The sequence below is a fragment of the Eretmochelys imbricata genome, chromosome 3, assembly GCF_965152235.1.
Source record: "Eretmochelys imbricata isolate rEreImb1 chromosome 3, rEreImb1.hap1, whole genome shotgun sequence".
Classification (NCBI taxonomy): domain Eukaryota; kingdom Metazoa; phylum Chordata; order Testudines; family Cheloniidae; genus Eretmochelys; species Eretmochelys imbricata.
Genome location: NC_135574.1, coordinates 30,214,909 through 30,240,190, shown reverse-complemented (window position 1 = coordinate 30,240,190; position 25,282 = coordinate 30,214,909). Strand labels below are relative to the sequence as shown.

Genomic DNA, 25,282 nt, shown 5'->3' with positions numbered 1-25,282 from the left:
TTCCATTGAAGAGACCCGTCAGTATCAGTTTTAGGCCTCTCTCTAGAGAAAGCAGCTACAGCGGCACATTGACCCTTCACACTCTGGTGGGTCACTCGCTCACTACCAACTCAGAGGAAAACTGCCACCTTCTGAAATCAGCAGTACTTTTCACCAGCCTGCATTTTCCCTAGAAATCTCCCATTCAAGCAGCAACCTAGCTATCAGATGACAAGATCACCATCTGAGGTGGTACGTTGTTTCCAAGAAACTGAAAACAGGAGGAAAAGGACTAGACTAGAAAGAGCATTTTAAAGCAAGATTGTCTGGTATAATCTTCAGGCAAAGACTGTCAAGAAGTTTTATAGTGGCAGGGTAGTTTAAGAGCCTTACAGTGCCATTCCTTATGATGACTGTTGCAAAGTGAACAGTGTATCTGAACCTGGACAGCTTTAATTGTGTGCTAGTTTGTTGCTCTGTACAAGACGAATACTCTATGTCAAAAATACCTTGTTTTATTCTTTAATTGAAACAGAAGCTGGTCAGGTTCCATCTAAATGAAAAAAAAAAATCACATCTAAAACAGGTTACAGTAACATCCCCCAGAAACATTCAAAAAGCACAAACGCTATGGACAAAGTAAAAACCAAGATGTAATCAAAGATCAATGTTGTCCTCAAAATATTTGTTACACAGAATACAATCAAATTTACTGGTTACAACAATTCATAGAATTTTTGCAATGTTTTCTTGAGAGGCATACAGTTCACTGTCGCAGTGTTCCAGAGAGCTGGCCAAGTGCTACTTCTCTGTAAAAAGGCCACTGGAATATCCATTTGATTTTGAATAACGTTCCAAACTGCTGCACAAACTCTCCCAAGAAAAGAAACTTCCTGAAGATCTCACAATTCGTCTTTATCCCAGTCTTCGAGATCCACATCACTCAGATCAATGTCATCTTCAACTGGAAGCTGTGGAACCGCAAGCAGAGTTTTTGAACACCAGTGCTTGTAACACTGTTCTAATATGTGACTTGAAAAATCAATGCCCTGCTGAGGATGACAGAGGTGTCATCCAAAATAAGACTAAGTCTGGATGTACAGACAGAGCTAAAAGAAAAGGAGTACTTGTGGCACCTTAGAGACTAACACATTTATTTGAGCAAAAGCTTTCGTGAGCTACAGCTCACTTCATCGGATGCTCACGAAAGCTTACGCTCAAATAAATGTGTTAGTCTCTAAGGTGCCACTAGTACTCCTTTTCTTTTTGCGAATACAGACTAACACGGCTGCTGCTCTGAGACAGAGCTAAATGGCACTTCAGTGGAAAAAGCTGAAGCTCACATGACTAAAAGTCCCTTAGTGCATTTCAACACAGGCCCAGTGGCCACTTAACTGAGCTTGGGACCAGTACAATACATGTTGCTGGGAGTGTTTTCTACCAGGGAATTTATTTACAACACGCTATCCAGAAAGTTGGAACTTGTACGACATTGCCAAGTTCTTATTAAAACAAAGCCACACCACTGATTCTTTGGCTCCTCCCCGCCTTTTTAAAAAACAACAACCACCTTTTGCCACTGAACCCTATATAATCAAGGATTTACTGCATGCCTCAATTATCATGACTTCATTATCAATGAAAACTGTATAGCTGCGTCCCATGCAAGTGAAACTTCTGAGTTTCAAGTCACTATACTACAAAGTCAACACCCATCTAAGTTTCAGGTGCTATAGTGTAGTCACCCCTTTAGTTCACACACTAAGGTTCCCTCATAACCAGATGTTGGCAATAAATTGCGTTTCATCCTCAACAGTTTGAAATTTAATACTATTGACTAGAATATAAGACATTAACAAGGCAGAGTATAACTGTCCATGACTTCAGGTAACTAGCTATCTGGTAGGCCTGGTTAGGTTTCCTACTGTTTAAATCCTGTTGTCTCTGTAACTAGGAGATTCAACAGAGGTTTAGTTTAGAGAATGAGCATTACAATATTACCTAGCTATTCTTTATTACCAAGTGGCTATGGAGGTAAGCTTAAAAAGCAGCAGTCTGAATACTTTGTGAGGGAAACTACAAGTGTTTCACTTACTCTTGGGATAGGTATTTTGAGAAAGCATGTCCACCCTGGTTCAGTTCCTATGTCCAGTATTTCTTTATAACCTAACAAGGTGTTCATGCACCCAGCGGCGAGGTGCCTCTTACCTCACCATCTTTGCCATCCCACGGCTCGACTGTGTTAATTTTAGGGAAACCCCCACCACCTACTGGTGCAGTTGATCCACGACCGAAGGAGAGCTCCCTGGGAGAGAGGGCAGGAGGGGAAGGGGAGAAAAAAAAAACACAAAAACATTTAAGCAGTTTCCAATCTCATCCACCTCAAACACACTGTATTACTTTGTATACATTTAATAGGGAATTAGGTGTGCTACTGGATGTTTAGCTTGAATGGATCCCAATTCCACCACATCAAATAGCCCTAATTTGAGGTTCATAGATCATTAGAGAACGGTAAAAACTTTGAAGGTGACAAGAAGAATTTTTAGGGAGATCCCAAGATAAACACCAACAACCAAACTTCAAAGCATTCAACCCATAAACAGGGGAGGTTGCTTTTAAAAACAATTTATTGCCATGACTGGTCAGCTTCTGAGCACCTTTTTATAATGGATTAACCTAGTTGTGCCCCTCACAGTAAAGATGAGACAAGCCCAAAATTATTGGTTGGTTTACACATTCTGGCAACGACGTTTTTATTTTAAGATGGGCAGTAACGTTTCTTAGTTGCCAACTGCAGAAGTTCATCTCCTTCAAGTCAGAAGCCTAAATCTTTATCAGTTACAGAGTGATTCACAGGGTGAACAGCTTCTGCATTCATCTCAACCTGCTCTGCTAATTCAGTTTGTAGAAAGAGAGTGACCTTTATGAACAGCAAGCATTATTCCTTTCAGTATTTTTTTTTTCAGTGGTAAATTCACACTTATTCTGAGGTTGGCCTTCATTATCTCATTAAAGTCTACGTTTTCCTGCTCCTCTCCTCTTCGGAGGCTTAGTTTTCCTGATTTCAGCTGAACAGTTTACAGGCTTCCTATCACATTACATAAAGTCGTAAGTTTAGCATCCTGCTCAGCGTGCACTAAGAGAGCTAACTAGAGCTATTGTGACTGTACTACTTCCCTTAGACACAGCACACCAGAGCTGAAGTGTTAATGTCATCTTCTACTTTGCAAGTCCTTCTCTTTGGTAAGGTAACATGAACCTTTAATTATACAGCCCATCAATATGGTGGTTACTGTGGGATATTTGCCCTAGGAAGACTGTCCTCTGGCATCACTATTCACAGCACCTGTTGAGGTCTCACTAAAGTTGTTTTAAAACATACAAGAACTTACTAAGTTTGAGAAATGACAGACAGTTGTCATAGCCGTGCTGACCATCAGCATATGGACATTTTCTGGTATGCTTTGTGAGGCTATTACTTTTGTATTTAATAGACCTTAAATTTCATGGGTTAAACTTACATCTTTCTGCTTAAAGGAAAAAAAGATTCTGGTAGATTTCAACCCAAAACTAAATGGAAAACCCACTAAATCAGTCTAATAAACATTGGTTTAGGTCAGTGGTTCCCAAACTTTAACAACCCGTGAATCCCTTTCACTAAAATGCCCAGTCTTGTGAACCCCCTCCTAAAAATGAATATTTCCAGGGATTTTCTCCCTTACCTGAGCATAAATTATAAAAGCAGCGATCTTGGAAATATAAAGTTTGTTTTTATGACGTGCTTATTACACACTATTTATTATTTATCATTACATTATGAAAACACCAACACTCTTCCAAGACCTCACTTTCGTACCTTGTGTCACTTTGATTAAGCCTGTTATAAGACAAGGCTCCTATGTTTCATCCAGGAGTATCAGATGTGAGACAGCATGAAGGGATTTAAGAAGCCAACTCAAAGAGTTCCTCCTGCACAAGCATTCAGGTCTTGAGCAGCCCAGGCAACCAACGCTCGTTAAAACAAAGCTTAAGCTTGTTCTTCATAATCATTTTAAAAACAACACTAGTAGTCATTTAATTTTAAAAACAGAAAAAAAAAAAAAATCCACTCCCTTTCCATTTCTTGTAGAGTCTTGAAGTTTCAGTCTCCTCAGTGTGATAGATATGCTTGCTATGATCTGCAGAGCTCTTGGAAGTCCCCGGGGCTCCGGGCTGATGGCCCCATGCTGCCAGAGGTCCCTAAGGGCAGCTCTGTCTGCCATTAGGGAATTTTCCCCAAGAACGCCCTGTAACATTTCGTGAACCCCCACGGGTTCATGAACCCCAGTTTGGGAACCACTGGTTTAGGTTGATGCCTCCACAATGATTTTTTACATCCTTGTAAGTATGTACGTTATGCAGCAGATACTCTTCTGTGGTGATGGCACAGAACAGAGCTAGGGTTCACAGTGCATCAACTGGTTTGAAAGAATACTGATACAAACTCACTGGTGTTGGCAGTTGTGGGGTTTTCCATCAGAGACAAATCCCTTAACTGAGCTGCTTGCAACCAATGGACTCATACTAGTAAAGTTCATGTAAAATCATGTACTTCCTGATTCACTGAAGCTACCCAGAGCACATAATCACGATATGAAGTACTCCGGATTAAAATGAACATCTAGTATTGGTGAAGTCACTGTCTGGGAAGTCAGTTAACAAGGATGCCACAGGTGCAAAAACAACTTTTTCTGAAATGGTGTTTAGAACTTGCCATGCTTAGTGCACTCACAATCTGGTAAAAGGAGGAAAGAGTGATGGTGGCTGGAAGAGACATGGAGCACAGAAATGTTTTTGCTTTACAGTGCATTTTTAAAACTTAGGAAGAATGGTGATGGTGCAGACCTACCTTCAGACACTGGGTAAAGAAAAATTCTGCATTGGACTTCAATTATTAGCACAATCTCAGTCTATTAGAATCAAACAGTTGGGATAGGCGCCATGTCCCCCCACACTACTGCCACACTAACTACTTTGAGTATTTGGCAACTTACAGTTTAAGGGCTCGGTCTGATCCTGCAAATCCTCTGCAGAATCAGGGTCTTATGCTTTCTGACACTCCCCCTTAGCCCCATATTTTAGTTAAAAAAAGCCACTAACAACAAAAAATCCACAGCAACTTGTAATCTTATTTCCAGAGCTCCACACTCCTGAATGAATTTACACTGGCATGCCAATGTACATTGTACAATGTGTTCTGTCTCCACAGATCCAGAGACTTAGTTAAATGAACAGTTTAAATTACTTTTAAAAAAAAAAAGTTTGTACCTGAGAAATTCATTAATCCCCTGTTCACTGAAAGATCCTTTCAGGAGGGCAAATTTCATCTTCCGTGCATTGACTGCTGCCATTGCTGGGTACCCAAATCCTCCAATTCCCAATGCATTTTCAAGCTCAGACTGAGCTCCAGCCTCTGTCCACAGCCACCTTAAAAAGAAAAAAGAAAGAACCTTGAAGACAGTACTGTATTATTGCTTTTACACCAGTTTTTGGCAAGTCTGCTTTTTGCAAAAACATCCGTGTCCTTTGTAGCACTGTTCACAGGGCTTCACAGATTCCCACCGAATAAAACTGATAAAGTTTAAGGAACATTCCAAAGTTTTTGATCAGTATCATCATGGAAAACTGCACAGAGACCCTCATCTCTATTCAAGTCAGTAAGATCTAGCCGTGATGTGGAATCATGCTCTATGTGAAGAAAACTTTTCAATCTTCAACAATGACTTCTAGCCCAAGGTCCCAAAGGAGGCCCAGCCATTGAAGTCTGTACTATAGAAGTGGCTATAAACAGATGCTCCTACAAGACAGGAACCATGTTAGTGAACAAATGCTTAAGCACAGTTGAACAGTTACAGACTTGCTCTACTTCAACAGATTGCTGTGCTTTAACCTAGGCAGGCAAGGCTTACAGTGGGCTAAGTCACATACCTAAACAAGAAAAACTGTAGCCTTGAATAACGCCTGAAGCAGATTGCTGAGCAGAGAAGGGGAGTGTGATGTTTCCACTCTCCAGTTGGCTAATTCAGTTTCTCTTGCCCTTAACAAGTCCTCCACAGAAAGTGAAGCATTAGACCAGTCAGGAGTTCAAAAGGTCTCAGCACTCCCCTGAAGTCTGTCATGCCACCCCCTCTCCCTCCCATGGCCTCTTTCCCAGCAGCTGCCATGTCAGAATGCTCCCCAACACTTCCTGTGATGTCCAGCAACCTGGAGTCCACAGGTAGCCATAAGGCAACATCACCCTCCTTAGCAGACCTCTCCCTGGCTTGTGGGAAACAAAAGACACACTGGCTCAACCCAGCATGGAGGAAGGGGGAGAGAAGGAGAAAGAAAATGCCAGCTGGCCCACAGTGGGAATGTGAGGCAACACATTAACAGAGCCTGCACTTCTGAAATATAATCAGACACAACAACAGAGAAAAACCAGCCTACCAAAGTAAGGCTCCAAAGAAACCAGACATGTTTTACAGCTCAAATATTGCTTTCAACATTCAGACCTGGGAGGTATGTTTGATCTAATCTCAATGTTTAGCTGACATTAGCCTTAAGTAGTCAAAATGCACACAAGGTGAAAAAAGGATTAAATCAGTTGGTTTTCTGTCTGTTTTTTTAAACAGACCCCATTTAAAAAATTGTCAATTTGACAGAGGTATCCACTGACCTATTCACAGGGCTTTCCGTTTTACCATGCTCTTAGCTTATCTGCAAAATAGCACCGTCAGATGCAAAGCTGTGCCCATCTCTGCAAGGTATTTATGTATTTCTACAGAAAAACAAGACGCGGGATCTTCCAGAACACAGAGTAACTACCTCTCCGAATCTAATGTGGACATCTGAGGTCCTTCACACACACCCCTTTTCAAAAGAAGTGGCCAAGCCAGCAATGACACTTACCCCCACATTTTCTTTTTGTATTTGTCTGCCATTTTTAACATGACTTCCAAGTAGGAATTTCTACCTGCAGCTCCTGTTTGCCAGACAGAATTTGACAAGTTAAGGCAGGTCGTTCTTTTTCCTTAAGTGACATTATAAAGAAAAATGCTTCCTTTTATTCTACCTGTATCAAGAATATGAGGCAACACAGCAATTACACAGAGCTGGTGGGCATCGCAGGTACTCTTCACAATATTTTCATCAATAATCTGGGAGAATGAAACAAGAAACCACAGATTATAAAACACCACAGCACTCAGGTGATTAACAGTCCTGGGTGCCATAGCCTCAAACTTAGTCCTGCCTGAAAAGACAACTGCTTTGAGGGAGAAAAAAAAACCTACTTTTCCCCACGGCAACATGCCAGAAGAGACACTGGAAGCCTCCCTCTAGTCCACTAGCAGGATGCTCATCTGAAACACCATGCCCAAACCTATGAATATTCCTACCAATACTGTTGATGCTGCATATTCAGATGTGAAGGGAGATCAAATGGAGACTCAGCTGATAGGAAATAAAGTTTTATACAGCCTGTCAGCAGGCTAACTATAAAAGCTAGTGAAGTGGTTAGCAGCAACATGTGGGGAGGAGGGGGGCAGTGCAGCGGACAGAATCGCCATGGTAAAAATTTCACTGAACTGGGAACAGGTTGGGTGATTTCAGTGCCTCTGGTGGAGCCAACCACACTTGGCATGCTGCTAAATCTTCCCAAGCCAAGAGGGACTTCTAGTCTTGAGGCTCATTAGACAGACATATTGTGGTTTGTCAACAACGAAAAAAGGCCTAGTCCAACCCTGCCAATCTCCAGGGGGTGAGAGGGGTGCGTGCATTTTATAATTCTGTCAGTCACTAAGATACCATGATTTGGGGGGAGGTGAAGGGGGGAAGAGGTGTGATGCCAGGCCAGATAACTATTACTTCTGAACAACAGTTTATTTCCTGTGAAATAGACAGAATTGCACTGAAGCGGTGCAGGCACCCAACCCTGGTGAAATCTGCATGTGTGTCAGATGACATAAACCGTTGACAGTGCTGCAATGTTAATATTCTCCATGCATACCGTAAACACTTTGCTACAAAGTGCAGCTTAGTATAAGTTTGCCCAGTAGTGTCATTAGCCTCTCTGATGTCAGTTAGAAGGGAGTTTTTGTTTAAATGGCAAAGTTATTCAATTGGCCAGTCCCTCACCTCAGCACAGATTTTATCACAGGCTAAGGCACGAGGTTTGTGGAAGCTCCTTGTTAAAATAATGGCAGCACAACACACTATATAACAGGAGTCAATTTCTGCTTCTAAGTCAGTGGTTCAAATCCAGCCCACGTCAATCAAATCTAGAAGTTACCAACTGTAGGCCGTTAGACTAAGTGACATGAGTGTGGTTTCCACCCAGTCCTTCATTTACAGGTGATCCACATGACAAAGCCACCACCAGAGTCTCAGCAAAGCGGCCAAGGTTTTAGTGGAAATGGAATCTGAACTTTCATCTCACCCCCTTTCTCCAAATGAGGATTTAGATACATTGGCAAGATAGCTCATACTGCTGCCACCTTCACGGTATCTATTCCATGGATCAAGGTCTTCAGCATTCAGGACTGTCAGTCCAGCTTCTTTAATGAGCAGTACTATACACTGTAAAAAATGTAAAGCTACACCATGGACCGGGATTGTGATCTTTGGGTACTTTTGATCCAAAACAAGTTCTGCTCGTGCACCACTTTGGTCATTTCCTTTACCATCACTATTTTTCTTAAAAATAACTGCAGGGCCCAAAAGACAGGATGGAAAAGCACTCAGAGAAGTTAGGTTTGCAGAGCAGGGATACCTCTAGCAGCTCAGGTTGTGGGGCACTTTCAGAAAAAAGATCCAGAGCTCGAGCAACTATATCGGATCTTGTTCTTCCACCATCATAATCAACAGGGTCTTCCCCTTTCTGAAAGATCTTGATTGTGGGAAATCCACGGATCTGCAATAAAATATGGAAGTTATTAGTTCAAATTAACAAGAATGTTAGTGGTTGCAATGGAATACCACCATGATGTGCTCTAGATAAAGAGGGAGAGTTTTGCATCAAGACAGGGGATCTCCACACTACATTGCAGGGCTACACCCTCAGCCTAAACATTTTAAAAGGCAAGTTAGTTATTCCTTGTCTATGCTACAATTTAAAATTGGGTTAGTCAATACGTGTTAAAAACACTATTAGCTATTGTACTATCAGCATCTGTGGTGCATCAAGGGTCCAAGTTTTGACACCAGATCTCCCTAGAGGATTTAAATATCAGCAGGGCCAGCTTACTCCTCCATGCCTCTGAAGGTGAAGATCCCCTGAGTTTATTAGGGAAGAGAGGGAGGCCTGTTAAGAACTGTGGCCACCTCTACATCACATGGACCTTAAAAAACAACTCGTTTTTAATAAGTTTGTTCTAGTACCTTCACTGATTGCCAATTGATTATCAATGACTGTTGAATTACAGTGAGATTGAATTCACCCTCCACCCGCATGCTACTCAGTGATGTTTTTTCTTTCTACTTTCTTAAACTATTTTAGTATTAATGAGATATGGAAGGACACGTAATACTTTTAAAAATCAGGCCCTTAGGAGCCAAGTGTGGTTTTCAAAAGCAACTAGACACCTCACACCCATTGAAATCAATGAGTTTTATGTGCCTAGGTGCCTCTGAAAACCCCACTAGGTGCCTAAATACCTTTAAAAATCAAGAAACTTCTTTCTGGGGGAGAGCGAGCCAACGAAGCACCAAGTTCTGAGCCTGAGGTATCACATCTGTATAGCTAACATGACACCTTTGGAATTCTTTCAGCTGGAGATACCAGCTGCACTCGGATCCATGTACAAAAACTGCCAGTCTCAGAGAGGTGGTATATATTTTAGGATGGCACTTAGTAAATTACTATAGGGTGCAGTTATGCCAGACCTCGTGGAAGCAAACTGCAGGAGTCAAAGATACTTTCTCAATGGAAACATCCATATTTATTCCATCTTCTCTCAGCGTTTGGGAAAAGCAACTGATTTCCCCATGAATTGCTCAAGTCCCTTTTATACTAATATTTGTTAGTACTAAGAACTAAAAGTAAGTGTTGAGGTAAGAGTTCTTTAGGTATTACCAGGGAACGTGACCTATTAGAGAGATTGCAAACAAGGGGAGGGAATTTTCAAGCCTGCAGAGCACACTCACCCCATATCGGCTGGCTAACATCTGATTCACTGTAGCATCTACGGCTGCCAGTTTCACTTTTCCCTTGGTCTGTTCTTTCACTTCTGTGGCAGCAGCTGCCCATTCTGGCTCCAGACTGGAAAGCAACATAATGCCAATTACTAGCAGTAAAAATTGGTATTTTAGAGGCAAGTTAGTGAAACCACAACCCACAGCTTATACCTGGAGGAATGCACTCTCTCCAGAGTAGGAGCAGCTCTGGAAAAGGACTCAAGGACTACATGGAATATCTCAGGACATCTTGAATTCTGGGATTAGAAGACTCTCCTAACATAAGAAACTTTCAAAGGGCCAGATCCTGTTCCCACTGGTGGCAGGGGGAATTTTGCCCATGATTTCAAATGAAGCAGGACTGGGTCCAACAAATGCTAAAACTGCTGATGGGGGTGGGGAGGGAAGAAACACAGGTTCCCTAGTAAATTCTGGAGTGGGCAAGTTAAAGAGTAACTTGCACCATTGTCAAGACTCACATCCAATAAAACAAGAGAGACAGTTCTATTTCCAATTCAAGAAATAAGCCCGCTTACATAAACTGCAGATGACAAGCAAGTACCCATTTAAAATGATTGCCAACAGCTTCACTTACTTTTTGCAGTGTCCACACCATGGGGCATAAAACTCTACCAGCCAAACATCATCACTATTCACAACGTTCTTATCAAAGCTGTCATCAGTCAGTTCAATCACATCCTTTTTATCACCGCCTCCACTTTCTCGGCTACTCTGTAGTTCAAAAATAAAACCTGTTAAACTGGGGGAACTTTTGCATTGCTCCCTCACATAACCACACCACAGCTGCTCCAGATGTAATCACTTCCATGTGTGTGTACCTAGACATTTCTTTGCTAAATTAAAACACGTTTATCAGAAATTTCCAAGTTCAGACAATCTGAGTTTCCCATGCTAGAGCTATCCATGTTAAGAACACCCACAGAGCATACAGATTGCAGCAAACTTCTAAAGACCAATGGGAAGCAACACTATAGTCTCTGGAAAGACCAGAACTCTGATCTTAATGGCTCAAGATCTTTTGGTTCACTTTTAGAAAGAAGTCTCACTGCCAGAATATAAAGGGACACAGTCAGGTTAAAAAAAATTACCATTAAAAAAGTTCTTATCCACTTTGGTAGGTTAAGTATAAAATTTTCAGGAGATTCCTAAATCAGTTAGGTGCAAAATCATATTTGTAGAAGTGACTTAGGCACACAGGAGCCCAAATCCTGTTGAAAGTCAATGGCCTTTAGTAACTTTTGAAAATGGGGGCTGGGTACCAAGCGTTTTTGACAGTGTTACCCTATGACTTTTATGACAGGTTTCAGAGTAGCAGCCGTGTTAGTCTGTATCCGTAAAAAGAAAAGGAGGACTTGTGCGATGAAGTGAGCTGTAGCTCACGAAAGCTTATGCTCTAATAAATTTGTTAGTCTCTAAGGTGCCACAAGTCCTCCTTTTCTTTTTATGACTTTTATAGGGTTCTTATTTTTCACTGTTCTGTTTACATTTTCCACTTCAGGGCTTGGACTATGAAATAATCTCATTCATTCTGCAGCACTTAATGCTTAGCAGCTGGTCTTGTTCCTGGTTATGTTTTGCTTTCTGGCTCTCATGTTAATTTAACTAACTACTTTGAGGTCCTCAGATGGAACGTGCCACAGAATTGCAAACACTAATGAACTTAGCCTTAATACAACTCTGAGGAAGGGATGAAGGAACCCCATTTAACACATGGAGAGACAGACAAAGATTGAAGGCCAAGTCACCCCTTCCACAGGGTCTCTCTTGCGTTAGTGCTTAGAAACTTGACAAATCTCCACGTTCAGGTCTTGTCTACACTTACATTTTATAGCTCTCTAATTTGCTGGCTCTGGGGTGTGAAAAATCGCCCCCCACCCCCCCCGGGCGCAGCAAGTTTAAGCGCTTTAAAGCGCTAGTGAGGACAGGCTCCAAGTGCTGGGAGCCGCGCTCCCAGTGCTCGGAGCTATTCCCCTTCCGGAGGTGGATTACCAGGAGCGCTGGGAGACCTCTCTCCCAGCGCTCACACGTGACCACACTCACACTTCAAAGCGCTGCCCCGGGGGCACTCCCGCAGCAGCACTTTGAAGTTTCTAGTGTAGACGTAGCCGCAGTTACGCATCTCTTTGGGAGAGTAGGACTTCTCTTCTCACGGAGGGGACTGCAGGTCCTGGTTTCATGAGGCCATTGTGCACAGTGGTTGCACTGAGCGCTCCAGAGAATTGCACATCTGCTGCAGGCAAGAACTGATTGTCCAAGTTTCTTTTTAAAAAGGATTTTAGTACACCATTAACCTAATGAGGTTTATATTCAAATCACTATGTGATGCGTTAGCCAAGCTACTCCCACTGACTGCAGTGGATGTATCAAGGTAAAGAACCAGGCTGCTTTTAAAATATTGATCATATTTTTGATGATTGCCATCAGCATTTAACTTGCTCTAGTTATTAATAACTCTATTATAATATTTAGCATTAGAATGTTGTGGAGATGAAAAAAAAGTCAGCTAATACCTAAACGTTCCACTTCTACAAGTCAACAGCTGAAATGATTTTTTCCTGTCAGGAAAAAAAGTTCCTTCAAGTTGAATTACTGAATCTCTAAAAGGCTGATAGACATCCTGACTGCTCACTGGTGGACTGAGATAAACATGCCATATAAACCATTTTGGCCAATGAAGAGTTCCGCTGCAGCTGGTATACCACATCAGGGTCACATGCAACCTGGCTGTTTTCTAAACCATGTAATTCATTTTATCTTACCTTATGGGTATGTCTACACAGCAAGCAGAAACCCACAGCAGCAAGTGTCAGAGCCTGGGTCAACAGACTCCGACTCAAGTTACAGCACTAAAAATAGCTGCATAGACATTCAGGCTCGTGCTGCAGCTTGGGCTCTGAAGCCCATCTCCCTCCCTATGCTTTCTGGTTGCCATGCGGACATATCCTAAGAACGAGACTTGTGGCTTTTCTGGAATGTGCTGCCAAACAGCCCAAAGAGATAATCTTCTGTCAATCAGCTTAACCAATACTCCAAGTTCTTTCACACACTTTGCAAGTGTCGTACCAACATGAACACATAAAGTGATCCCATGCACCCTCAAGTGCTACACAGATCTTGGAGCACAAGGCTCTGATTTGCTGCAGAAGACATGAAGCCTCATCAATAAAAATAATGCATTATCCATTCCCTCAGAACTACCTGCTTTCCAGAACTATATCCTCCACTTCTGCCACTAAGACGATCCTTCACCAGTGATCGAAGAGTACTTAAAGCAGCATCAACAATAGCTTCACTTGTTCTGCCACCTGTGACACAGCAGAATAAAGAGATAAAGGGCTGAACTGTCAAATCATATTAGCACCCTATTTTACAAGCTTAGATTCAAGGCCCAATACTGCTCCGGTTGGCTTCAGTGGGCACAGGATTGGCCTTTACTGACATTTTATGTATGGTGGGACTCAATTAACTTGGGCACTAAGGTTGCACAAGTGTATTTCTTCAAAAATGCTAAAAAGCAAGGAAGTTACATGCAAGGCAATATTGATATTGAACACAATACTCTACAAGAATTAGGTCACTATCACCAGGACAGCAAACAAATACCCTCTCTAATAAATCCTCTCCGCAGTGCATGCACATCAAGAAATCAGTAATATCTTACTGCAATGCCTCGGACCTTCCAAACTTGAGCACTGCAGCGTGATTTAACTGGGAATCTGCTATTATGTTTCCATGCCATCACATCAGATGAATTACTCAACTGCAACTACTAGCAGCAGAGTTCTTTTCTGTTTGTTTCCTAAAATAACCACAATCTACATGAAAATACTTGATTATTAAGGCTGAGAGTTTGTCACAGAGGTCATGGATTTTGTGACTTTCCAAGACCTCTGTGACTTCTGCAGCAGCTGGTGCGGCTGGCCTAGAGGCCACCTGAGCAGCTTGGGTGGCCCCCCAGCCAGTCACACCTGGGGCAGTCTCAGTCTCCTCCCCACTCCAGCAGCAGGAGTTTGGGTGTGAGAGGGGACTCAGGGTTGGGGCACAGGAGGGGGTGCGGGTTCTGGGTGGCACTTACCTCGGGGGGGGGGGGGGGGAGGGCGCTCTCCCAGTAAGCAGCGACATCCCCCTCCTTCAGCTCCTAGGCAGAGGCGTGGCCAGGCAGCTCTGTGCCCTGCCTCCACCTGCAGACACCACCCCCGCAGCTCCTATTGGCTGCGGTTCCTGGCCAATGGGAGCCGACACTCAGGGCGGAGGCATCACAGAGCTGCCTGGCCACACCTCTGCCTAGGAGCTGAGGAAGGGGGATGTTGACAATTCCAGGGAGACATGGAGTCAGACAGGGAGCCTGGCAGCTCCACCAACCCACCCCACAGCGGGGGTCCCAGGCTGCACGCCCCTGCCCCCCGCAATCCACGGGCCGTCCTCCCCCAAAGATTTAGTCAGGGGTATACAGTACAAGTCATGGACAGGTCACAGGTTGTGAATTTTTGTTTACTGCCCGTGACCTGTCCATGACTTTTACTAAAAATTACTGTGAATAAAACATAGCCTTACTGATTATAGATAGCAGACATGGAATAAGCAATTTCACAATTCTTTTTATCTATCGTGCCAATCATATCACACGAGACATGAAAACACACCACACATGAAAGAGTACCACACAGCACTTACCCTGGTAATCTTCTGCTTTGTTCTTGTTGGATCCAAAAATCTTGATAGTTGGAAATCCTCGAACACCGTACTGACCACCTAGGGACTGATGCTTATCTGCATCAACCGCACCAACTTTCACAACACCCTATTTAAATTTTAAAAAGCTTCAACTGTAATTTAATGCATTTGACAGCAGGAGCCATAATGGTCAGGTGGAAAGAACCAGTGAGTAATGTACTGGGGAAGTTTGGGGCCATGGCAGCCTAGTAGTTGGGAATGGGAGACACAAAGTTATCAATTAATGGTTTTTTTGTATTAAACAAAAAGGTGTGTAGAAAGACTAAACAGCAAATTCAAAGCTCAGCAGATCACTGCATTGTCACATTTACCATACTGAAACAAATGCTAGTATGTTGCAGTTTACAGAGCTATTTCCACACACCCAACCTGTGCTAGTTCTGGGATCTAAAGGCATTCAGAGGCTTTTGGGGGAGGGGGAGTGGGGAGAAAGAGAAAGAAAAATATTTCTCAACCAGAAATCTGGATTATAAACCATTGATTTTTGATTCTATAACAGCCTTCCAAAGCAGTCATGGAAGTTTACCAGAAAAAGCAAAAACCCTTGGACAGATTATTTAGAAAAACCTGACGTTTTGCCTGTTAAAGAATTTTACTTGTCCAGGGCTAGTAGAATTTCACAAGGCTGACCTAAAGTTAGTTGTAAATTTCTAAGAGAGCTGACAAAAGCCAATTTCCCCCAACTCCAAAGCACTGCATGTGCGTGGGAAAGTTTAAACTTACTTTTAATGCTGTCGCTGCTTTCTTCCATTCAGGAGTTAGTCGTTGACAGTGACCACACCTTTTGGAAAAATAAATTTATTTTCATTCAAGTAAGTACTTGGTAAGTACTTCATTTCACAAAATACCTAAGAAATCAATGAAGTTTGAACTCTGCAAGAGTCCAGCATACGAATGTAATCTATCATTTGCTATTTGCATTTTGTGAAATGGAGTTGGGAGTTCTAGCCACATGAGGGGGGGAAGAATACCAAGTTGTGATCTCACCGTGTCACTGCAGACACCAGGAGCAAACACTGCAAAGGATTCTTACCCTGCTGACAATGATAATCTAAAAACTAGCCTCAAACAGAGATGGTGAGCTCCAACCTAGCAAGAGAACTGTATATGATAAGAACTTGGACTGCCTAGTACTGTTAAGCCTTAAAGAAAGGAGAGGGGAAATCTCAAGGGAAGTTATTCCAGTGAAGCAGAACACCCAAGCAATCCTGACTGAGGGATGATAACTGAGTAGTTTGTTTAAGCAGATCTGCACAGGAGGCATGTCAGAGAAAACTGTAAGAGTATACACATGCTCTGGTAAGCTGTGGTTTTCAGTAAGCTACTCTTCTGTTTCTGGTGTGTAAAAGACATTTTCTTCTGCAAAGAGCATACACTGAGATCTTACCTGTTTCTTATACTTCCATTATGCTTTGCCCCAGGCTAACCCTGAAGACTTTCCCTTTTTCGCTGGTTACTTTATGATAGGTTATCTTTAGTTATAATGGATTAGAACCTGGATGTGTTAACCCAACAGTGATTCACCCTTGTTAGTATGCTATTACATTTCATAGAGGAGATGAGGGACACAAAGCTTTGCCTAGAATAGTAATACAGGCTAAGTTGGGCAGCTAGGTGCGGGCATCATAACCACAAATTCAGCCTTATGCCTTCATGGCGGGGTCAGGATGGGAAAGATTGGATGCAGAGAAACTCTTCATTTAGAACACACTGCTAATCAATTATTTTTAGGGCTGCCAAACAATAAAAAAAATGAATTGCATTAATCGCAGTTTTAAATCACACTGTTACACAATAACAGAAAACCATTTATTTAAATATTTTGGGATGCTTTCTACATTTTCAAATATATTGATTTCAATTATAACACAGAATACAAAGTGTACAGTACTCACTTTATATTATTTTTATTATAAATATTTTCACTGTAGATAAGAAAAAAGAAATAGTATTTTCCAATTCATCTATACAAGTACTGTAGGGCAATCTCTTTCGTGAAAGTGCAACTTACAAATGTAGAATTTTTTTTTACATAATTGCACTCAACTGGCACGTAAATATCTTGCATATGGCACTGTTGTAGCTGGCGTTGAATGCCTGTTCTCACGTTCAGGTGTCATCGTAAAATAAGAAGTAGGCAGCATTATCTTCCATAAATGTGAACAAATTTGTCTATCTTAGCGATTGACTGAACAAAAAGTAGGACTGAGTGGACTTGTAGGCTTTAATTTTTACATTGTTTTTCACGGTAAAGAGAATGAACTATAGTACTTGTATGAAGTGAATTGAAAAATACTATTTCTTTTATTTATTTTTTCTACAGTGCAAATATTCGTAATAAAAAATATAAAGTGAGCACTGTACACTTTGTATTCAGTGTTGTAATTGAAATGAATATATTTGAAAATGTAGAAAAACATCCAAAATATTCATAATAAATTTCAATTAGTATTCTATTATTGTAGTGTGATTAAAACGGTGATTGTGATAAAATTAATTGAGTTAATTTGTTTGGAGTTAATCGCTTGAGTTAATGGTGATTGACAGCTCTAATTATTTTTCTATCTTTACTGAAGTTAATATTGAAAGTTATAAATGCAAAAAGATTTGAGCGTCTAGGCTGCAATCTAATGCACCTCTTACCAATCCAGACTAATTATTTTCCACCAATCTGTTCTATAAACCCAGGTTTATTTTGCTGGCCACAAGGCTATTGAAATGCATTGAAACCCAAGTGAGATCTGTGTGAGAGAGTGAATGGTTGGTCCAGGATTTCTAGTAAGTCACCTTTCGTATTCCTCGAAGATATAAGGGTGAGCAGGAAGTCCTTTGTTTATAGAAATTAGTCAACCCTCTTACATGCTGGCAGGACAGCATGTGCTAGGATTCTCTGACTAGCTATAATCCTTACCATGGTGCGTAAAATTCTACCAGCCATAAACTGTCGCTCTGAATGACTTCCTTGTTGAAATTTGTTGGTGTTAGCTCTATCACATCATCACTGGATGAATATAGGCTGTTAGCTGCCAGGAAGAATGTGCAGCTCACAGCTCCTAGAACAAAAAGAAAATCCAAATTATACTCTCATCAAAAATATCAACGGCTGTACTAGATTCATGGCTGAATGACCCCCCTCTCACCCCCTTTTTCTTTTAGCAGTAGGGAGAAAGAGACAGGAACACCAAATCTGCCAGAGGGAGGGGAATTGCAGCAACCCATCTCTCTCTCCTTGCCATCCTGCAGAAGCCTTCCCATGCAAAGGTCATGTGTCCAGGACTCCATGGATTTAGGTGACAGATGCTTTCTATACCACCATCTTCCAGCAAACCTGATGGAATTTATGCTGCCTCTCCAAACCTCCTCAAAGATTTTTGGCTCACATTTGGAGGCCATAGCAACTATCTGAAGGCCTGGAACAGCACAGACAGGCTAGACCTCCATGTGCATACCCTGGAGATCTGCAGAATGTCCTCACAGGTCTCAGGAAAAATGGAGGGTTGGCTGGCCACACCCCTTACCCAACATGATACAAGGACAGCATAGGCCAAAATTCTCAGATCTTTTCCCCCCAAGATAACAGGACATGTGTCTTAGTTCAATTATTTCAAGTTACACTGGTTTGGAGTCTAGGACTTGCTACATTCAATTTGGAACTAGTACCAAACAGCAGCAGCAGGAGGGGTAGGAAGGAAGGAAGGAAGGAACTCCTCTGTCCTTGCTACTGATGAGTCCTAGCACCTACAGTATTGTTTTGTTTCTCAAATGGTGGGAGGCAAACCAGAAGTTAGTCTTTGTGTCACACCTCCTGCAACAACAAACACTCTAAAATAGGGATGTAAAAGGTTAACCGATAAGCATCAGTCTTACTTACTGGTATTGGTTAACGGTTAATGATTAAACTCCGTTGCCCACTGGAGCCCAGGACTCCACTGCTGCCCCAGGCGCAGGGCCGACAGCGGAGTCCCCAGGTGCGGTGGCGGGTGGTGAAGGCCGGCAGCAGAGTCCCTGGGCACGTGGGCCGGGATCCCTGGGAGCAGAGCCCCACGTAAAATGTGAGGGTACTGCAGCACCGCCCGCACCCTCAGTTCCCCGGTGAAACGTTTAACCGTGTAACCGATTAAAATTTTAATCGGTTACACGGTTCCTTTTTTTTAAACTGCTGTTTACATCCCTACTCTAAAAGGTTCTTTGAACTCTAGAAGATTTTTCATGGTGAAAAGTTGAGCAACTCTTTTTCTTGAACTGGAGACAGTGCAGAAAAGAGCCATAAAATTATTCAAGGACTGGAAAAAATGGCTTAAGAGCGAGAGACTTAAAGAACTAAATCTGTTTAAACTTATTTAAAGATCAAGAGGTGACTTGAATACAATATATTAAGTACCTTCGTGGAGAGAAAATACTAGGTACTAAAAGGTTCTTCACAACAGAAGAGAAAAACATAACAAGAACCAATGGCTGGAAGTTAAAGGCAGATAAAAATGTGTGATGTGTTTCTAATTTGAATTTAACAGTGAGGGTGATTAACCATTGGAACAAGCTACCAAAGGAAATGGTAGATTCTCCATCTCTTGAAGTCTTTAGATGAAGACTGGCTGCCTTTCTGGAAGATCTGCCTTAGTGATTATGAAATTCTATGGCCCATGTTATAAAGGTGGTCAGACTAGGTAATAATACCACCTCTTACACAGTGCTTTCCAACAGTAGGTCTCAAAGTGCTTTACAATGGAAGTCAGTATCATTATCCCCATTTTACAGAAGGGGAAACTAAGCCATGGAGGTGAAGAGACTTGCCCAGACTCAGACTCAGACCTTATGACCAAAAGGAACCATTGTGATCATCTTCTAGTCTGACCTCCTGCACACAGCAGGCCACACAACCTCACCCACCCACTCCAGTAATAGGCACATAACCTCTGGTTGAGTTACTTAAATCCTCAAATCTTGATTTACAGACTTCATGTTACAGAGACGCCTTTTACTCTACTTCAGACCAACAAGTGACCCATGCCCCACTCGACAGAGGAAGGCAATCCCACCAGGACCCTCAGGATCTCTGCCAATCTGACCTGGAGGAAAATTCCTTTCCGACCCCAGGAAATCAGTGGCAGTGCTGGAAATATAGCACAGTTCTCCTGAGTCCCATTTCAGTGATCTCCACTCTGCCACACCGCCTTATAATGGTCCCTTCTGGCCTTAAAATCTGGGAGTTTCTTTTGAAGTAATCCTGGACCAACTTAAGTATGTTTATTCATGTTCTAGAGCAGGGGTCTCAAACTCAAATGACCACGAGGGCCACATGAGGACTAGTGCATTGGCCCGAGGGCCGCATAACTGACATCCCCCCTTGCTGCCCCCATTCCAACCCCTTCCCTGAAGTCCCCACCCTAACTCCGCCCCCTCCCCGCCCCCAGGGGGTGCAGGAGGATGCGGGGTGTGGCGGGGGCTCAGGGCAGGGAGTTGGGGTGCAGGAGGGGTGTGGGATGCGGCAGGGGGCTCAGGGCAGGGAGCTGGGGTGCAGGAGGGGTTCGGGGTGCAGGCTCTGGGGTGGCAGTGGCGCGCACTGGGGCCAGGGCAGGCTCGCTGCCTGCCTGCCTGCCCTGGCCCCGCTCTGCTCCAGGAAGCGGCCGGAACCACGTCTCTGGGGGAGGCGGAGGCACAGGGCTCCGTGTGCTGCTCTTGCAGCTCGTCCGGGTACCTCCCCCAAAGCTCCCATTGGCTGTGGTTCCCTGTTCCCGGCCAACGGGAGCTGAGGGGGGCGGTGCCTGGAAGCGAGCACAATGCACAGAACCCTCTGCCCCCCTGGGGCCACAGGGACATGGTTCCAGCCGCTTCAGGGAGTGGCACGGGGCTCACGGTGCCACGGGGTAGGCAGATGGGCGGCGGGACGCATGGGAAGGGTGGGGGTGTGCAGGAAGCTTGGCAGGCCGCACGAAAGAACCCTGCGGGCCGCATGCAACCCACATGTTTGAGATCCCTGTTCTAGAGAGTCTTTCTTCCCCTCATCCCCTTCCTAACCTCACCATAGGTGATCAACTCACACCAGTGTACTTCAGGAGTGACATGCAGCCCACATACAACCGCTCCTGCAGCATGTCAGGCTGACCTGCAGTAACAGCTGCCATTTAGGGTAAGGTAAGGCATTGAGAAAGTGAAAGAGAGCCTTAGCTGCATGGTACAGCTGCTCTTAAGAGAAAAGGAAAACTTCCCCTCAGAGCTGAGTACGCTGTATGTAGAATTACAGCAAAACTTTTTCAGGAAGTAACTCTATATCACCTAAGAGATCTGTGGCAGAATGAAGTCAAAACTAGAGCTCAATGAATTTTATTCAATAATTTCTGCCATTTCCCCCCTTTTCATAAACAGATCTTCCAATTTATCAGAAGCTTTTGTTAATCACCAAATTGTTAACAGTTCACTATGAAATCTGCCCCAAGTCATTTTCTGTTCCCAGACTGGAAGACATCGCACTAACCAAAAGTGTGATTTGCAACTTCTACAATCGCATACACAATTTGAAATTTGCCTTCAGCAAAAATTCAAGGTTAAAACTCACTTTCACACAAACAGTAATCAAACCTGGAATAGGGCTTTCAAAACTGTCATAAATATAAAGGGAAGGGTAAACCCCTTTGAAATCCCTCCTGGCCAGGGGAAAGCTCCTCTCACCTGTAAAGGGTTAAGAAGCTAAAGGTAACCTCGCTGGCACCTGACCAAAATGACCAATGAGGAGACAAGATACTTTCAAAAGCTGGGAGGAGGGAGAGAAACAAAGGGTCTGTGTCTGTCTGTATGCTGGGTCTTTGCCAGGGATAGACCAGGAATGGAGTCTTAGAACTTTTAGTAAGTAATCTAGCTAGGTATGTGTTAGATTATGATTTCTTTAAATGGCTGAGAAAAGAATTGTGCTGAATAGAATAACTATTTCTGTCTGTGTATTTTTTTGTAACTTAAGGTTTTGCCTAGAGGGGTTCTCTATGTTTTTGAATCTAATTACCCTGTAAGATATCTACCATCCTGATTTTACAGGGGGGATTTCTTTATTTCTATTTACTTCTATTTTTTATTAAAAGTCTTCTTGTAAAAAACTGAATGCTTTTTCATTGTTCTCAGATCCAAGGGTTTGGATCTGTGGTCACCTATGCAAATTGGTGAGGCTTTTTATCCAACATTTCCCAGGAAAGGGGGGGTGCAAGTGTTGGGAGGATTGTTCATTGTTCTTAAGATCCAAGGGTCTGGGTCTGTAGTCACCTAGGCAAATTGGTGAGGCTTTTTACCAAACCTTGTCCAGGAAGTGGGGTGCAAGGTTTTGGGAAGTATTTTGGGGGGAAGGACGCGTCCAAACAGCTCTTCCCCAGTAACCAGTATTAGTTTGGTGGTGGTAGCGGCCAGTCCAAGGACAACGGGTGGAATATTTTGTACCTGGGGGAAGTTTTTGACCTAAGCTGGTAAAGATAAGCTTAGGAGGTTTTTCATGCAGGTCCCCACATCTGTACCCTAGAGTTCAGAGTGGGGGAGGAACCTTGACAAAAACAAAGGGCATAATACAAAGTAAAAGGATCCCCAACACTGTCAAAACAAAATGTGCTTTACAATTTGAATTAATTATACAGAAAACAAGCCCATCCATAGTTATGACAGAATAGAAGTATAAATGTTACATAGAAACCTTCACTGTCATGACAAAAGCCACACATTGACAGGGCTAAGGAAGAAATTTCCCCTAAGGGCAGATTATTTCATGTGTCCCTTACTAAGGATTTTTGTAAAAGTCTGATTACCGTGCAGTTCATAAACTGGTGCACATGCATGACAGGTAAGACACTCCACCCTGGCCATGCATGGTGCTGTTTATTCAGCATTTCTCGCTACCTGTGAATGTTTTAAGGGACACACACTCACAAAAGCGTTGGAGGGCCAGGTTGAGTAATGGAGGTGGAAAAAAGGCCACAGAAGTATTTATTTAGTCTCTACCCTTTCTTCTTTCCCCCCATCAAAATTCTATGCTTTCTGATAAAATATCGATTTCTCACACTGGTGTGCAGGATCCTAGCTATGTGCAGCCATGTAAATAAAGCATCAAGACACTCACTGGAGATGTAAAACAGAATTCATTTAATTAGGCCTGGATTAGAGAGGGAAAAATACACAGTATGTATTTTCTACAAAAAACAAACAGGTAATCTCAAGTGTTCTACCACTGTATTTCCTACTGCAAATGATTCATCATTTTGCAACAGTTGAAGTGCACATTGTAGACAGCTTTGCTTTCTATCTTAAGAGAGCTGTCATCTCAGCACTTATTTCCTCTTCCAATATATTTGTGTTGCATTTGGTTGCGTCTCTTTGGCCATTCCCTCTTATTCATCTTGCATTTCACCTGACAGTAACTGCACATTCCTACTGGTTTCAATATGGATTTCCATTTTCCAGGATCACATCTGAATCCATATTTTGAACCTTCCCATTTAACTATCCATACTGGTTGCCTTCCTGTAATTATTATTTTGGTTAGGGGGGTATTATACATGCTTTGAGTCTTACGATATATTTTGCCGCTTATGATATACATGCTGAGTCTGAGAAATTTAGTTCTCATTTTTGATTATCCTACTCTAAAAAAATAGTCTCACTTTCTAAACTTGCTCACAATGCTTATCCCTACATGCTAAAACTTACTTACATTGTGGTCACTAGTACTCAGTAGCCTAGCTATCATTAATTCCTCACCTGTGTGTTACTTAGGATGATAGTCTCTGCTCTTGTGTGCTCTGGAGCTAGCAATTATAAGCAACTCTTTAAGATGTTAAATGATACAACTTATCAACATGATTCCATTACAACATGATGCTTCTAATAAAATGATCTGTGAGACTGCAGTGATCTGTTCATAGATCTAGTTGCTGCTTTGGCCTCCCCTCAAAGTTATGCACTCAACACTTTTTACAATTCAGGAATCCAGTAGCATAACCGTGCATTCTATGATTTGGCCTTTGCATCATGTTACATCTCACAACTTGAACCCTTATCTCCCGGAATGATCTTCTTCATGCATGGAGAATAGTCTCCTACACCTCCATTGGAAAGTGTGGCTCAACTAAGAATAAGGTTTGCTATAGATGGATACCTTGGTAAGGTTAGAAAATACACAGAGAAGTAAAATTTTTAGAATCAGAGTCCAACAATCCCATGAACTTCCACAGTTGTTCAACAGGAGCTTGGCCCAAGTTAGAACAGAACTGGGTTCTTATAAAGGGGGGGGGGGGGGGGGATTAGCTCAGTGGTTTGAGCATTGCCCTGCTAAACCCGGGGTTCTGAGTTCAATCCTTGAGGGGGCCATTTAGGGATCTGGGCCAAAAACTGGGGATTGGTCCTGCTTTGAGCAGGGGGTTGGACTAGATGACCTCCTGAGGTCCTTTCCAAGCCTGATATTCTATGAAAGGATGGAAGAGGCTCACCACTGGCTCATGTAGGCCACTCCCCCAGGAGCAAGCGCAGGATTCTTTCTTGCTATTTGCCAGGCCTAATTTTAAAATGTCTTCAGGAACAGGGCTCCTATTTTCAGAGGGGGTAGCCCTGTTAGTCTGCATCAGCAAAAACAACGAGGAGTCCTTGTGGCACCTTAGAGACTAACAGATTTATTTGCCTAAATTTGTTAGTCTCTAAGGTGCCACAAGGACTCTTCGTCATTTAGGGCTCCTACTGTTTCCCCTCAAAGATTATTCTGCAACCTAACAAATCTCCCCATTAGTTGGTTTCTTCCTTGAGCCCGAATCTATGTTCTTTCTCCATTAGCTTTGGTTACACACTTCTCCCCTCTCAGCTTGTGCCCCAGTTACTCAGACCCCCCCGCCCCAGTACACACACACAGCCCACTGCAGCGCTAGGGCCCCCCCTTCCCGCGTGGGATCTCCAGGAGCCGCCCACCGACCGAGCAGGGAGGCCTGACTCGGCCGTGAGCCTCCCCCTCTCCACAATGCCCCCCGCGGCCCGGCAGCGCTGGCCCCCGGCCCGAGAGGCAGGGACAGCCGCGCTGCGCCCGCAGGGCCCCGGGCAAGGTGGGCTCGTGCCGAGCCAAGGGTCTCACGGCTCCATTCAGAGCAGGGAGCTCGGCCAGCGATGGAGCCTCCGCCAGGGTCACCGCCCAACCAGCTCCCAGGGGAGCGCCCTGACCCCGGCCTGCCGGCCCCACGCAGGCCTCCCCCCGTGCCCCCGCCCGCCGGAGCCCGCGCTCGCAGGGCGCCTACCCAGCAAGAGGCCGCTCGCGCCGAACATCCCCATGGTGACTGGGCTGCTCCGTGTCTCGCTGGCGGGCTCGCGACCTCCCCGCAACCGGCCCCTACAATCCGCTCCC

At 43.4% G+C, this 25,282-nt stretch overlaps 1 protein-coding gene across 1 annotated transcript; it reads right to left on the bottom strand.

Moving 5' to 3' along the window:
• Positions 1–478: 478 nt before the first annotated feature.
• Positions 479–25,282, bottom strand: PDIA6 (protein disulfide isomerase family A member 6). The gene is made up of 13 exons (XM_077812520.1): positions 25,176–25,282; positions 17,843–17,984; positions 15,655–15,712; positions 14,872–14,998; positions 13,396–13,502; positions 10,772–10,908; positions 10,147–10,261; positions 8,774–8,914; positions 7,076–7,160; positions 6,913–6,985; positions 5,290–5,448; positions 2,188–2,284; positions 479–950 (listed from the first exon to the last, which is right to left on the bottom strand). The coding sequence occupies exons 1-13, from the start codon at positions 25,207–25,209 to the stop codon at positions 882–884; spliced, it is 1,344 nt and encodes a 447-aa protein (XP_077668646.1). The 5' UTR covers positions 25,210–25,282; the 3' UTR covers positions 479–881.

Excerpts from the sequence above, each read along its gene's own strand:
- PDIA6 (XM_077812520.1), bottom strand. The coding sequence starts at position 25,209 with ATGGGGATGTTCGGCGCGAGCGGCCTCTTGCTGG. Across the intron at positions 17,985-25,175 it reads CGCGAGCGGCCTCTTGCTGG|GAGCTGTGAGCTGCACATTC; the intron begins GTAGGCGCCCTG and ends TTTTTGTTCTAG. Across the intron at positions 10,262-10,771 it reads TGGTGTGGACACTGCAAAAA|TCTGGAGCCAGAATGGGCAG; the intron begins GTAAGTGAAGCT and ends GTTGCTTTCCAG.